The 16,620-nt window shown below is 32.8% G+C and overlaps 2 protein-coding genes across 2 annotated transcripts; one reads left to right on the top strand and one right to left on the bottom strand.

The window, feature by feature from the left end:
* Positions 1 to 5,892: 5,892 nt before the first annotated feature.
* Positions 5,893 to 10,722, bottom strand: LOC105224522 (kinesin-like protein costa). The gene is made up of 4 exons (XM_011202629.4): positions 9,859 to 10,722; positions 9,058 to 9,805; positions 8,545 to 8,996; positions 5,893 to 8,480 (listed from the first exon to the last, which is right to left on the bottom strand). Exons 1-4 carry the CDS (start codon positions 10,460 to 10,462, stop codon positions 6,568 to 6,570), a joined length of 3,717 nt encoding a protein of 1,238 aa, XP_011200931.2. The 5' UTR covers positions 10,463 to 10,722; the 3' UTR covers positions 5,893 to 6,567.
* A 786-nt stretch (positions 10,723 to 11,508) lies between these two features.
* On the top strand, positions 11,509 to 15,882 carry LOC105224524 (putative pre-mRNA-splicing factor ATP-dependent RNA helicase PRP1). The gene is made up of 7 exons (XM_011202630.4): positions 11,509 to 11,722; positions 11,820 to 12,613; positions 12,667 to 13,140; positions 13,210 to 13,473; positions 14,636 to 14,758; positions 14,823 to 15,176; positions 15,254 to 15,882. The coding sequence occupies exons 1-7, from the start codon at positions 11,670 to 11,672 to the stop codon at positions 15,379 to 15,381; spliced, it is 2,190 nt and encodes a 729-aa protein (XP_011200932.1). The 5' UTR covers positions 11,509 to 11,669; the 3' UTR covers positions 15,382 to 15,882.
* The last annotated feature ends 738 nt before the right edge of the window (positions 15,883 to 16,620 follow it).

Below are 16,620 nucleotides of genomic sequence, written 5' to 3'. Positions count from 1 at the left end.
AAGATTTTTTTTTTTTATACTAGATTATTGCTATATCCTCGGTCGTTTCTGCAAAATTTCTATTGTCAAATAATAACGAAAACATTAAATTTTTTTTGTAAAAGTATTTGTCATGTTCTCCATTCAAAAAACTTTTGTGTTTTAAATAACTGTTTGTGTAAATACTGTTTCAGTAAAAATCTGCACGCAATCAGCTGACATCATAGTTTCATATGGTTTTAATAGTTATACATTTCGACAAGCTTTTGAAGAGCTGCCAACATCAAACACAAATAATCGCTTCACGCCAACTGATCAAACAACGACAAGTGTGTTACACTAACAAAATATACTGTTAACACGACATCATGTCGGTTCCATTTGCATAACAAGGGGAAATAAGTTCGATACTTGGCGAGTTTGCGCAGAACAGCATCGTATTTGTTTTGGGTAATTTTCAGCCGGCACTTTGAAATTTCTATTTGTTTGCACTAATTATTGGCGCCTTTGTTTTGATTACTCACATTTGTGGTGACAGAAAGAGTAAACTAACGTTTGTGTTGTAAATCAGATTGCATAATGTGACTCATGCGAGCACGTGGCGCCGCCGGGCGGAGTTGTATATCATATATGTACAATATATATATACAGTATAGCATGTGTTTAATTACAATAAAAATAATAAACAGCAATTTTATGTGCATAGTTTGGAGTAAGGCTTGTTTTCGTTGCATGTTACGTGTGTTTTTGTGTTTTATTTTATATATTTTGAAGGTTGACAGCGAAATTATAGTGCTGCTGGTCAATCAAAAGACTTAAGCAACGAACCGCGAAAATAATTTGTAGTATGATATTGAAGAGGTTTTATAGGCTAAAGGTCTGAATTCCGAGCATTTTTTTAGCAATTGGTATTTTTATTATGTGTTTGTTTTACCTCTTTCCTGTATTATTTTATAAGATTACAAAAAATAAATTTAAAAACGGACATGTACTCGTCGTTACGATTTCTAGCCTTATGATCATTTGAAAAATCAAACATTCACGGATTCTTCATAACTACAAATTTAGTAGCTCAAAACTGGAAAAATACGTAAAAAGGCAACTTCTTACAAATAAAGGTAGATTTTTCACTATTTTTTACTTCTTCGAGTATTATACTTAAGAAGTTACAAGGGTTTACGATTTTCAAAAAATCGACTTTTTAATTGTGTTATTAAATTAACAACATCTCTAGAATATTTTTCTAAATTCCCAAGTTGATCCGAGTAATAGTTTCGGAGTTACAGCAAGATAAGAATTTGTGCGCTCGAAGCTAGCTTGGCTAAGTGTGCCGTCTTAAAACGCGTTTTTCTCGAGACTGTGTTTTTGAAGTCGGCTGGCAAGATTCAACCGATCTAAATGAAATTTTACACATATCTTTGGAGTACAATTCTTATAGACTTGGACGAAGGTTTTTTTTTTTGAATACAATTTGAAAAAATGTAAAGAAATTTTAATTTTTTGTAAAAATGTCTACCAAAAATCCAATTTTCAGGTATTTTTCCTTTATCCAAGTTCTAAGTTAAGGTTTTAACTAAAACACGTATTTTTCACTTTACATGATCCTGTAAGGAGTTGTCCTGCTATCCGAGGGTTCATCGGAAATAGCGTCGCAATGGCCGAGTTTCAATTTTTTTCCAAAAATTTCAGAATTTCTTTGTTAATTGTGTATGTTTGTAACAATAAAAAATTCAAATAAAATCTTTCATTTTTTATATGAGAAAAAAATTGTTGAAAACAGGCTGTTTTTTTACACGAGGACACCCATGTAACCCTTTAATATATTAGAAATTACAACTTTTTTTGATTCAAACGATAGAGAGATGTTCAAATAATATTCATATTCATCAAATTTTAAATAAGTCGAATATTAAAACTTCAGATATCGTGGCGACTACATCGGCAAAAGTCGTTTCTATAAAAACGCGTTCAAAGCTTCGGTCCCCGCTTAAAGCGGTCGAGTTGCCACGATACTAAAACAGCTATACCTTTGGAAATTATTTGAACATGTTCAATACATAACAGCCTTCCAAGGAGGTATTTTTGAAACAATCGATATATAAAAGAATTTTAAAATCCTAGACAAAAATACTCTTATAAACGGATTACATGGATCGCTAGCATAAATGTCAGCTGCGTTAAAATTATTATGGAAAAATTTTCGATAAAAGTTTTTATGTGAAACTGCATAAGCGACTCATGAGTAGCATGTAATGCGAGATGTTGTTATATTTTAATCGTACCTAATTGCAAATGTCAATTGAATTTTAGCGCTCTAGGTAGGTGGGCCCTTTGTGAAACCACTACGATTAAAAACCAAAAATTGTAGTTTTGCAACTTCCGAGTCATCGGCAAGAAACCCCCGACCGATGTTCCCACAGCAGTTGGGTTTACGTAACCGGGACGGACCCTGATTTTTATCCGGCCAAGGACTGTCAACTCGGCAGATCTCTTCCGCTACAACAACAACAACATTATTTTTCTGAACAAAGCCCTGCATTCGTATAGAAGATGTTCTTTAGTATCATCTTCTACCTCTTGACAACTTCTATAATAGTTTTTTATGGTGTTCCCAGTCTATTGGCATGTCTGTCAATTAGACTATGTTCGGTTTGCATTTTTACTAGAGCTCTTTTGTCATAAGTTTTGAATTTGCGACTAGTATTCTATTCATGCCATTTTTGCCGGCTTGTTGAGAAAGTTAGTGATTAACTCCACCGAGTCAGCTATATCACACAGTTATACATACAAGTATATTGTTTTCTTCGGAGTCTAATTGTAGAGTAGTACCTGCTCTGACTAGTTCATCTGCTTCACAAGAAGGTTTTCTTTAATTGCAGTGATCTCCGCTTAGAAGATACTGGAGTGGTCTGGTAGCCGATTACGGTATATAATAAGCGTTCTAAATTGCATTATTATTGTTAGGTGATTTAACGTATTAGTGTGATCTTCACTTCACTAGCATATGTAACTCGAGTACGGCTTTCAAATGGATACTTTTACTTGTCAAATGATAAATATGAAAGATTAATAAACTGCTTCATATTCGGGCTGCGCTTCCATTGTATGTCTATCCGACCATCAAGTGCGCTCGTTATCAGTTCACTTTGTAGAGATTAAAGTATTTTCATATTTTATATTTCGCGGTTAAGCGGCTTCTTTAGGCCTTCAGACTTTGTTTATAGTGCCTCGCTTTGTTACATTTATCAGTTTTGTTCTTTAGAAAAAAGTGAGAATACAAATGGCCGAATGGAATTTTCTCAGGAACAAAAGATTGTTCAATATCGGTGGAAATGGCTTCTTCACTTCACTATATATTACAGATTTCCACAATTCAAACAGATATGTTCATAGTTGACTACAAATCCGTTTATGGTTTTATATGTAGAATGAAGTCTCTAAAGCAACTGATATATTGTATATATTCTGATGGATAGTTAAGTATCAGATTAGCGAAAATAATGAGATTTTCGGATGGTGTTTCATAGAAATGTTGAGATTGTTAACTTTTACATTTTTGAGTTGGACATAAAGCAGGCACTTCAACTGCACGAAAAAGCCGGTTTTAAAACATGATATTGAACTGTCATCTCGGCAACGAAAGTATTTTCAGACAACAACAACAGACTTATTGTTTTCCGCGATTGGATCTGGGAAGTGTTGTAATTTTTTATTTAAAATTTATTTTTAATAATTTCGTTTTATTTAAAAAATATTATTATTAAAATAAAATTAAAAAAAAAAAATTATTTTAATAAAAAAAAATATTTTTGATATTTAATATGAAAATTATTTTTAATAAAAATTGTTTTAATAAAACAATCAACAAATTGAAATAAGTAATTATAAATTATTTTTAGTTAAGATTTTCGAGATTACAAAATAAAGAGAAGTTATGTTATTTCAATTATTTTTTAAAGCATTGTTAGCAAGCCTAACCGAAAAAATGCCGATTGTTAACCGGCCCAAACGTGTGAAATCGGCAGCGTTCTCCAAAAATATACATACAGGCAATGTTTTTTTGCCGCTACAACAACAATATAAACTTACCTGTGACAATTTTCATACAAATTTCAAATATTAAATAATTTAATTTCTACATATTATTGCAATATTTATTTAACTTGTTAATATTTATGAATATTTCTGTATGTTTGTAGTATAATATGGCATTTAATTGATATTTAATTTGTATATATAGTTTTCTTAATACAATCAATATATGTTTATGGGAAAATAATTGTTGGCTTGTAGTGGTGCGTCTAATAAAGTTTCAGTTTCAGATAAGATTTGTGATTTATAGAGAAAAATGCGATGATTTCTAAATACATACTATATGTACGATATATAAAAATAAATTAAATGTCTTTTCAATTCTTTTCGAGGAAATTGTTAACGTAATAATAAAAAATATATAATAATATATTTTATTGTTAACACAATTTCATAAATTTCGGGGTATCAAAAGTGTCTTTTACTATATATATTTCGAATATAACTTTTCTAAACACATTCTTTACTTAAGTGTAGGTGTGTGTGTGTGGGCTTGTGTGCAATATAGACTACATTACATATACATAGACGAGAAATTGCTTAAATGCCATTAAGTGGGTTTGAGTATTACATCGTGATTTCTTCTTTCATTTTTCATTTATTCGCTTCGCTTCACTTCGTGTCGTTTTGCTTATATGAGCAATACATGAATTTATAGTAACTAATACTTAGTTGTCTTAAAAGTAAGAAATTATATTAAATGAGCACATTATTAAGTTTTCGAACTAAAAATAGTTTTTCTTAATATAATCGGAAGATCTATGCTATAATGCTTTGATTATGACACTATGAAGTAAACTTTTAAAAGTATGTGTACAAAATTGAGTCTTAAATTATTACTAAATTAGTTACATAATATGTTTGTATGTGTGTGTACTTAATCTAGGTAGGAAAATAGCTACCATGGAATTAATCATTTTTTCTATAGAACCATATATGAGGAAAAAAATTAATTGTCATTTATTTATATAACTTCAAATACATATTTTTAGATTATAATAAATGTGAGTATTGAGTTTTAGTCAACATTGTAAACTCCATATTTTTTTAGATATGGAAATAATATATGTAACAAAGAAATTGAAATTTTTAACAAAAGAATTAAAAAAAAACATTTAATAAAAAAAAAAATTTAATAAAAAAAAAAATTTAATAAAAAAAAAAATTTAATAAAAAAAAAATTAATAAAAAAAAATGTTAATAAAAAAAAATTAATAAAAAAAAATTTTAATAAAAAAAAAACAATTTATGTAAAAAAACATTATCACCTAACGTCAAATTTTATAATTTATGAACAGAATAATTTAAATATAATATAAAAAGTAACTACATACATATAATCTTTATTAAAAAAATAATAACCAAAATTAATAATGAAAGAAAATAAGACTTTTTGGTTATTAATATTGATTAAAATAGAAAATAAAACAATTTAAATAATATTATACACAAACTATTTTTCAAAAAAAAAAATTTTGGAAATTGTAAGAAGTAAACTTTTGAATATGACATTTAGAAAATTTTTGTATAGCTAATTTATAAAAATAAATAATAAATAAATAAATTTAAGGAAATAATTAAAATCGTTGCAATAAAATAAAGAGACACAAAAATTAATTTACACAAAATATAAAAAAGAAAGAAATAAAATAAAATAAGAGTTTAAAATAAAACTATGTTGTAAAACAAATATATTAATATTTAATAAAATAATATAAAATATTATAACACCAAAAATTAGTAATAAAATAAATTAATATAAATAAAATAAAATAAAATTTTAAAAGTAAAACTATATCGTAAAAAAAAGTTATGTAAATAACTAAATGTATAATAATATTGTAAATTTATATTGTAAATATTATTCGTTAAACATTATTTTGCTTAGCTACCATATTGAGAAAATTTTACTTTATTTTTTAGTGCAACAAAACTTCAAATTCAAACTTTTTTGAATAATTTTGCACAAAAACACATCTAATTCCTATAAAAAATAAATCAGCACAATGGTTACAAATACAATAATAAGAATATAAAAATTAAATTCATTTCGCAAAATCAAAGACCTTTCTTTGTTAACTCATTTCTTTGCGAAAATTTCATTGCATAATATTTTAAAAGTACCTGATGTTTACACCGCCTCTAGCACATACCATATGCTTTATACTAGTCGAATAATAGATATATTTTAAACAAATAATTAAATTATTAACAAGTGCAAAAGCACCTGGCACATAGGAATATTTACGTGATTTGAACAACGTTTGTGACAACCCAAAAGTTTATCGATAACTACCAAAAAACATATAATTAACATGTGTTTAGATAATACAACTTTATACATGATCATGATAAAATCGATAGCTGTAGTAAATAATTGTTACAATTATTTTTATAGATTTCTTACCTGCTCGCTACTCAGCCCTATTTGTGTATATGTATGTTTGTATGCACGTATATTGAGATATAAAAGTAATTAATATACTTCAATTGTTACTAATTTTTGCGTGTTGCATCCTGTATTATAATCTTATTTTTCTGACGCGTCACTTTCGTGGCGGGAGGTGTTGATATTAAGCGTTTTAAGTTCTCTTGTGGTATGGCCGCTGCTAATTGATCCTTATCCTTCTTACGGCTACTGTTACCGCCGGTCTGCTCGTCAGCAGCACAGCCAGCCGCTGCGGCAGTCACCGATTGACCGGCGTAACGTGTGAGCACTTGAAATTTGGCAAATAGTTTGTTCTTAGACTCGCGTTCCTTCTCTTTGAACTTTTCCAAGGGCTTATATTTGGCCAGAGCATCGGGTAGCGGACATATTTCCATTTCACCATGTTTAGGGGGCTTCAAAATTTTACCACTCACTGGTACGGTGGGCTTGTAAAATTCTAGCTCGAGATCAGAGTCGGAGTATGGCGATGTTGTGTTAATAGCGCCGCCAGCTGTGTGCAGCTGTTGTTGATGGGCTAGTGCAAGGTGTGTAGGACGCAAGTAACGTTGTTGTTGCTGTTGTTGTGCATCACTGAAATTCAACGAACTAGCCGATGCCGAGGCAGAGGTCTCTTCAGCGAGATGACGTAACATTAATGTGAGTTTCATTTCATGTTGCCGCTGCAATAATACAGCGTTACGTTCACCCTCGAGACGCGCCTGCCGCACTGCATTCGAAAGCACACGTTCCTTCCACTCCCAGGCATCGCGTTCGCGTTCCAACTGCATTAACTGCACTTCCAGCTGACGCGAAGAGTCGCGCAAATCTATTACCTTTATGAAATACTTATATAACAGGGTGCGCATTTCCTCTGGCGAGAGTTTATTAAGACGCGCCATAAGCATCTGTTCGCCTTTCTCACGTTGCAAGCGTTCGCTGGTATCGATGGATTTGTGGCCGCAGATAAGTTCATTCTTGAATTCAATTGCTGCATCGATGGCTTCGATAGCCTCGTCGCATTCGAGTAGTTTGCGCTCCTCGCGTTGTGAAAGCACTTTGTCGCGCTTTAATTTACGATCGAGCGCGCAGCGTTGTTCGAGTAGGTGGTCACGTGTGCGTCGCAGATTGCGTATTTCATGTCGCAGACCCTCCTTTTCACCTGTGCCTTCGGCATTGTCGCCATATTGTTCCAAATTCTCCGATTTCTCACGTAACACATGATCTAAATGCGAGATTCTTGCTTGCACCTCTTTCAGATTCTTACCCCGCTCGGCATCTTCGACTGTATTCAAGTTGCCATCTAGCTTCACAAGCGCTTTGCTGTTGGTGCTCTGTGTGTTTTCTTTCTCTTTGAGCACTTTCAACTCGTGCTCTAACTGTTCGCGTTGCTTACGATCTTTCTTTAATTTCTTTTGCAGCTCGTCGATGAGTTTTTTGGATTCATGCAGAGATTGTTGTAATTTCTTTACCTTTTGTCCACTTTCGCCGGCGATATGCTTCATTGAGGCGAGATCTTGCAACCGCTGTTCTATGTGTGTGATTAATGCGCGCAAGCGTTCGATCTCAGACTTATCCTTACCCTGCACTATGGCTTTAGCTAACTGTTTTTTAGTCTTTTCATACTCAGACTCCAGTTTGGATTTCTTCTTATGGAAACGCTGTTTGGCTGTGGAGCGTGTGTCACTATTTTTCACCAGTTCCGTTATAATATTTTGTTTCAACTGCATTGTTTGTTCTACTTCCTCTATTTGCCGTTGACGCGCTTCGATATCTGTGACCAATTTGCGCAATTTCTTTTGTACGTTTTCCAGTGGCGAATTAATTACAGCGCGTAATTGGGCTGCATTCTGCAGGTCACCTGAACTCTCAAGAAAGTCGTCGGATGCTTTTGGTGCTGTCTGTTCACGCGACGCCACGCGATTGAGCATTGCGATCTCAGCACTTGATAGAGTGGCTCCGGGCTGTATCGATCTACGTCGACCTAGACGTTGCAAAGGTAAAGTTTAAAAACAAAATAATTGAGAAAATTAGACTTAGCAACTTACCTCCCATTGATGGCTTGCGTTCATCTAATTTTTCACTAGGTTGACGTTGTTCGCTCAACACTAATTCTAAGCTCTGAGCTGACTCCTTTCGTCTTGCGCTTTCCTGACTTTCCATTACAGCTTTTGGTTGGGTTTGTATAAATTCTTTATATTTTTCCTCTATTAAAGTATCTGTTTTTATGCGTAGCTCCTCCATAAGCGTTTCTAATTTTTCCATCAAATCAGGTCGTTGTGACTCACAGTCCGATTCATTGTCCGAATTCTGTTGAAATGAAGTTTCGGGATCGCTAACAACCTCTTCAGGCTCTTCGGCCTCTTGTATGGGTCCTAGTTGCTTCTGTGAGCGTATAGCTTCAGCAGAGCTTAAACATTCCTCACATTCTTGCTTGAGAAATAGCCACTCCTCAATTTGTTCTTTGTCCAACTCAGTCACAGCATTTGAAGCAGCCAATCTGTGGATTAATTATTAAATATCAATAGGTAATACAAAGGTTTGTCTTTTTTATTATTTACTTTGAGAACAACCCTTCGGCATTGGATACCAATTTGTACCACTGACTTGCAGCAAACTGTAATCCGAATGTATCTGCTCCCACTGGTATACCAGGACCACCGCCTCCAGGCAATTCGGGCATTATTGCTTCGGGAGAGATGGGTGTGTTATCGTCCGAAAATGTGTTCATAATAACATAATTTCTGACACATTGTACTTTGAAGGCAAATTGTAAATTACAGATTGTTTCATTGCAATCTCGCTCCAGCGGCGAAACACATAAAATAAGCAAAGTTTGTGCCCGTCCGCCAAAGGAATCTTTCAGTAGTGTAGTCAAAGTGGTTTGATTGTAAGGTATATTGCCATTAGAACCATACATGAGTGCAGGATCAGTAAGTGTGTTTACTACCCGCTCCAATGTTTGCAAACCCACATCTTTGGGTAAGCTTGCCGTTTGATCTAACGCATTCAGCATGAATACACGATCAGTACCACATAAATCGGAGAAACTTGCTGTTGAAAGACGGTGTTGTATGAGACCTTCTTTTGAAACCCATTGTTGTTCGAGTGTAAGCGTAAAAAGTGTATGGCTTATAGATAAATCGTCGTTACTGTTATTGTTAGAAGACTGTTTGGCATTCAAGCCAATTTGTAACCAATGAAAAACATCCGTTATGCTATTGCAATGAACATTGCCCACACCCAATAAATCATGAATAGCATCGTCGGTTATCTCCACCCAACCGATATTTATAGCATAAGTACGTTCTAAAAAAAATCTATATTATTTAAACAACTTTTTGAACCATTTCAAAATTTACCTGGATGGTTGGCCATATGGGAAAATATTTCGCGTACACATCTTTGCACCACGCCCTGTTCGGACTCACTATACACACAATCCAATCCAGGTCCGTAAAGTGTGTAACTTTTACCAGTACCTCTTTGCCCATATGTTACTACAGAGGCATCAAATCCTTCCATAAACAAACTAATCAGCGGAAAAACGGTCTGATGGTAAATTTGACTTTGTGTGCAATCCATAGATAGAGCATGAGTCACGGGAAATGAATGCGGTCCTACTTGCATTAAACCAGCGGCAATGCCGTTATCTATTTGACCAGGCAAAGCAGTGGGTGCGGTGTTTAGAAATCCCGGTGCAGTCATTGGAATGGCTTGCACATAAATGTTGGCCCCAGCTCTAGTAGATTCATTTTGCAGGTTTATGGGACCATTATCTCTAGTATTTTCATTAGCATTAAAATTCCCATTGTCATCTTTTTGCGTTGTTATTTGCGAATGTTCATCAGCCCCTAAAATGGATTGCGTATCTACAACATTGCCAGCTGATAGTAGTGGTGTCGTTACAGCCGGTGGTAAGCAGGGGTAGATACGGACAGCAACTTGTATCGGAATTTCCATCATATTCGATGCGCTGATTGTACACTCAATTATGCCAAATTATTGTTACGTTGGTGGTACATGTTAATTCACAAATTATCTTGCTTTTATTTAACAATTTTATATTTTACAAGCAATTTTCACAGCTTGCTCACAATAAAATTTTCAGTTTTTCCAGTCTGAAATCAGTGTTGTATGGATTTTACTCGCTTTGTGTTGCAAAGGAAACACTTCATAATGGCACCAGTGATGCCAAATTCATAACTTATGGCATGTTCACAATTTACAGCCCAATTCTGTGCTCTCACAAAAATTACCAATCTCGCTATTGTGAGGTTTTTGCAATTTCTGAGGTTTTCCGTATGCTGAGGTGATTTCAGGAGCACAAATGCTTCCAATTACCTCACTAATTTCTGATGTCTGTAAGCAAACCTCACAACGCAATATCAGTTGAGTTCGTTTTGTTAGTTTTAGTATTATTTAAAAAAATTTTGCAATTATTTTAATTAAATAGAATGGAGGAAATATTCCAAAGGTGTTATCTATTATAAATATAAGTATTTGCCTGTTACAATTAATATGTAACTTACGGTCTTTGTACATATTACTTCCTTATGAATATACATATTTATGTTTAAATTATTTGGAACAGATTTTATTTGTAAATTTGTATGTATGTTTTATTTAATAAAAATCTATTTATGTTTAAATAGTATGCAGTAATGCTGCCGCTGCTCCTAAGGTGTTCTTCCACATTGTGAAATCCTTAAAATAAATTATATTATTATATATCCACCAAATTTAGCAAATTTGCGAAATCACTTACTTTTCGTGGTTGTCCATTCATTTATTTTGTCTTGTTTGTTTTTGTAAAAGAGTTGGTTCACAACAAAGTGCTTTTCTACTCATGTAGTGAGTGGTTTGTGCCTTTTGCTTGTGAGGTTTGAGCAAGAATAACCTTACAAAATAAACCAGTTGTGAGGTCTTCTCAGAATAGGGCTGTTATATTCTCATGTTAATATAGTACTCACAGTGCAACTCTGCTCCTATCGGTTATTTACGGCCAACTTCGTTTTCTTTTATTTGGTGCAAAAGGTGAATATTAAACGTTAAACGCGTGTTTTTCGCGTGCATTTTGCTTTCTAAAATCGTTTTTATACGTTTAATAGTGCTTGCAATACTCAAAAACTTGTAATATACCACCATCTAAGACACGTAGCACTGTTTTAAAATGTCGAAAAGGCGTATAGAAGTCGGTGAAACCTACAATTCGAAGGCGAAAAAGTAAGTGATACACACATACAAATGTGGAATAGGCGCAATTTAAATAGAGTTCGCATATCTCATTTAATATATGTATATCTAATTTTTTTAATCAAAGGGATTATGATCCGTCCTCGACAACGTTTGCTAATGCTTCTACAGTTGCTCCCATTACCGGCAATGTAGTTGGTGCCACGCGCCAGCCGGGCGCTATAAATCCCTACAATATGAAACCTTACACACAGCGCTACTTTAACCTTTATAAAAAGCGAATTACGCTACCAGTTTTTGAGTATCAAGCTGACTTCATGCGTTTATTGAACGAACATCAATGTATAGTTTTAGTGGGAGAAACTGGTTCTGGTAAAACTACACAAATCCCACAATGGTGCGTAGAGTTTGCTATGACAAAAGGTAAAAAGGGTGTTGCTTGTACACAACCACGTCGTGTGGCAGCAATGTCTGTGGCACAGCGTGTTTCGGAAGAAATGGATGTAGGACTTGGCGAAGAAGTGGGATATTCTATTCGTTTTGAGGACTGCTCATCTGCCAAAACCGTACTCAAATACATGACTGACGGTATGTTGTTGCGTGAAGCTATGTCTGATCCCATGTTGGAACAATATCAGGTTATATTGTTGGATGAGGCTCACGAACGTACATTGGCAACAGATATTTTGATGGGTGTACTGAAAGAAGTTATAAGGCAAAGAAGTGATTTAAAATTAGTAGTGATGTCCGCCACTTTAGATGCCGGCAAATTTCAACAGTATTTCGACAATGCACCCTTAATGAACGTACCGGGTCGTACACATCCAGTAGAAATTTTCTATACACCCGAACCCGAACGTGATTATTTAGAAGCAGCAATACGTACAGTAATACAAATACATATGTGTGAAGATATTGAAGGTAAACAAATTAAACAATTGAAGTTTTCTAACTAACTCTTAAACGAATTTCAGGTGATATATTGATGTTTTTAACTGGTCAGGAAGAAATAGAAGAAGCATGCAAACGCATTAAACGTGAAACTGACAACTTGGGTTCAGATATTGGCGAACTTAAATGCATACCACTTTACTCAACTTTGCCGCCAAATTTACAACAACGTATTTTTGAGCCTGCCCCACCGCGCAATGCTAACGGGGCCATCGGACGTAAAGTTGTTGTATCCACCAATATTGCTGAAACATCGCTAACCATTGATGGTGTTGTTTTCGTGATTGATCCAGGATTTGCGAAACAGAAAGTCTACAACCCACGTATACGTGTAGAGAGTTTACTTATTTCCGCTATATCCAAAGCTTCGGCACAACAACGTGCTGGTCGTGCTGGGCGAACACGGCCAGGAAAATGCTTTCGATTATACACTGAAAAAGCTTATAAAAACGAAATGCAGGATAATACCTACCCGGAAATATTGCGTTCAAATTTAGGTAAACATTACTATTGGAAAATTAGTTTTATTGAACAAAGGATATATGGCATTCTGCATACTCTTCTAGGTACTGTTGTTTTGCAATTGAAGAAGCTTGGTATTGATGATTTGGTGCACTTCGATTTTATGGATCCACCTGCACCAGAAACACTTATGCGTGCTCTGGAATTGCTTAATTACTTAGCAGCTTTGGATGATGATGGCAATCTTACCGATTTGGGTGCCGTCATGTCTGAATTTCCATTGGATCCACAGTTGGCAAAAATGTTAATAGCCAGCTGTCAACATAATTGCTCGAATGAGATACTCTCAATAACGGCAATGCTGTCGGGTGAGAATGCGCGTATAAATACCATATACGTGCTTTATATTTTTATTTGTTATTATTTAAAACCAAACAGGTAGTCAGTTTTTTTGGAAGGATTATTATAATTTTTTCAAGTGATAAGTAATCATCAGGAGAAAAAATCGCACAATAACTGTTTAGTTTCTATTATATAGAGGTTCAGAAAGCCTTGAGTTCAGGCAAATTCAATACTAATGCTATTAATATGTTGCGCACAAACTTTTTTGCTTCATAATGCTTCTTACTACCACTTTAGATTAGGATATAATTTTGAAGGAACAAATTAAATTGAAATTGTAGCAAAGCAGGATTTTTTTTCTAATTTATATAGATATTTATTTTGACATTGTTATAGACTAACGAACTGACAGCTATTTTCCACTGTTGCTAAATAATTATTTTTAGTTAAAATGCAAAGGAAAAATTTTATCAATTCATTTGTCTTTTGCATTCACCACTGAAAACAGTTTCACGAGCGATATTACAACTTTAAACCAGTCTTCTCTTCAGCACTGCAAATAACTTGTGTTCGAAATTTCGAAGTTTACATATGTTCGAAGTTAAGTTTAGAACAGAACTAATAAACTTGCATATAAAATTAATTTTAAACATTAATTACTAAAATTCACTTTAATCTTTACTAAAATTTTTAATTTATTGAATTAGTAGCTTTAAATTTTAAATAATTTTTAGAGGTTTAAGTAGTGTGCGTATTGTGTGCATTTGTAGAAAAAAAATCGCTCTTGAAACTCACGACAAAATTACTCAACCAAAACCCAATTTCATTTGCCAATTTAGGCATTGTCTTTAGTGGCCAATTACGTAATTTACTGAAAAATTGCTTTAAAATCGCAATATTCGAAGATTATCAGCAAAAGTTTGCAATCATATGAAATTCTTAAAAAAAAAATTCTTGAAAGTTGAAAAATTTTGCTCGAAATTAAATACGAAAATTAGTAAAGCAAAATAGGACTCTCCTTCAATCATCAAATTTGCTGTGAAACATAACTCAACTGCGTTTGTGTGGGATTGTGCCGCGTTCAATGGATACCGTGACGCCGCCAACCCAAAACCAAACCACTTTTTCTCTCTCTTCCTTTCTACACTCTTACTATTATACTCTCGCCTCACCACCGCACAACGACAGTGCCACAATGCTTTGTGCGACCGAATGAGGCTAAGAAACCTGCCGACGAAGCAAAGATGCGTTTCGCTCATATCGATGGTGATCACTTAACATTATTGAATGTCTATCATGCTTTTAAACAGAGTAAGCTGATCTAAATTATATACTATTTCCTTTTATTCACAAATAAATCAATTGTATTATTTAGGTGGTGAAGACCCCAATTGGTCTTATGAGAATTTTATAAATTTCCGTTCATTGAAATCAGCCGATAATGTGCGTCAACAACTCGCACGTATAATGGATCGTTTCAATTTGAAACGCAGCAGCACAGAATTTACATCCAAAGACTATTATGTCAACATACGCAAAGCGTTGGTGCAGGGCTTTTTCATGCAGGTCGCTCATTTGGAACGTACCGGCCACTATTTGACCATTAAAGACAATCAAAATGTGCAGTTACATCCGTCTACATGTTTAGATCATAAACCCGATTGGGTAATCTATAATGAATTCGTATTGACGACGAAGAATTATATACGCACAGTTACGGATATTAAGCGTAAGTTAAATTTTCCATACATTTTCTTGGGCAAATATCAATCAATTACCTATATAAATTTTTAAATACCCTTCCAGCGGAATGGCTGCTCACTTTAGCGCCACAATACTACGAAATGACAAACTTTCCACAATGCGAAGCAAAAAGACAACTGGAAATGCTGCAGCAGCGCCTCGAGTCGAAGCAGTTTCAAAAGGGATTTTAATTTAAACGCTGCCGCAACATGCGCCAATTACAATTCCGAAAGTTTTGCCTTTTATTTCACTGTTATCTCTAAGTTACTATAAACAACAATTTGTTTCATTGTATACACATATAGTTTGATAAATTAGTTTTTCGCAACAAACTTATTACAATTTTGAACTGACAAATTCTGCGTCCACAGTTCTTTAATAATTTTAATAACAACAATAAATGCGCGTTTGACTATTTTATCAAAGCGTAAAATTTTATTAATATGCACTGAAATGTCGTATCACGTGATTTTGAAGTTTGCAAATTAAAAAGTATGAATAGCAAGAGCTTACATATATACTTATAGACATACATATAAAATAAACGATACATGTAAAATATGGTTAATGATGCAATTTTCGACTACTATATACATATATATCTAATATCGCAGAACTAACTGTCATTTGATGAATTTTATCTGAATGAATTGCGTTTAGCAGTAGAAAATATACATACATATATGGATAAGGATGAAAATTTTGTGTCTTTTATTGCAGATATTTAGTTTTTATGGCAATTGATCAGGTGTGCAAATAATGCAGTATAATAAAACAATAACTGTTAAAGTAATTTGATTTCGTTTTATTTTTTAATTTGTTTTTATTTATTTTTTAATTTTTTTTATTTATTTTTTAATTTTTTTAATTTATTTTTTAATTTTTTTTTATTTATTTTTTAATTTTTTTTATTTATTTTTTAATTTTTTTTATTTATTTTTTTTATTTTTTTATTTATTTTTTTTTATTTTATTTTTATTTTTTTTTATTTTATATTTATTTTTTTTTATTTTTTTAATTTTTTTTTATTTTTTTTTATTTTTTTTATTAATTTTTTTTTATTAATTTTGTTTCATTTTGATTATTTTTATTTATTTATTATTATTATTTATTTATTATTATTATTTATTTATTTTATTTTTTTTTTTTAATTTTTATTATTATTTTTATTTTATTTTTTTTTAATTTTTATTTATTTATTATTATTTATTTTTTTCCACTTTTGTAATCTCAAAATCTTTATTTAAATATACTAAAAAAAAAATTAATCTGAAATACTGAATTGAAAAAAATTAATCCAAAACTGGATTGTAAAACTAAATATTAATCTTAAAAGCCGGATTGAAAATTAAAAAAAGTGAGTCCCAAATGCCGAATAGAGAAAAAATTTTGATCACAAACTTAAGTTTAAAAATTAAAAAACAAAGAAA

The sequence above is a fragment of the Bactrocera dorsalis genome, chromosome 3 (assembly GCF_023373825.1).
Source record: "Bactrocera dorsalis isolate Fly_Bdor chromosome 3, ASM2337382v1, whole genome shotgun sequence".
NCBI classification, from domain to species: Eukaryota; Metazoa; Arthropoda; class Insecta; order Diptera; family Tephritidae; genus Bactrocera; species Bactrocera dorsalis.
This window is presented reverse-complemented; position numbering and strand designations above follow the sequence as displayed.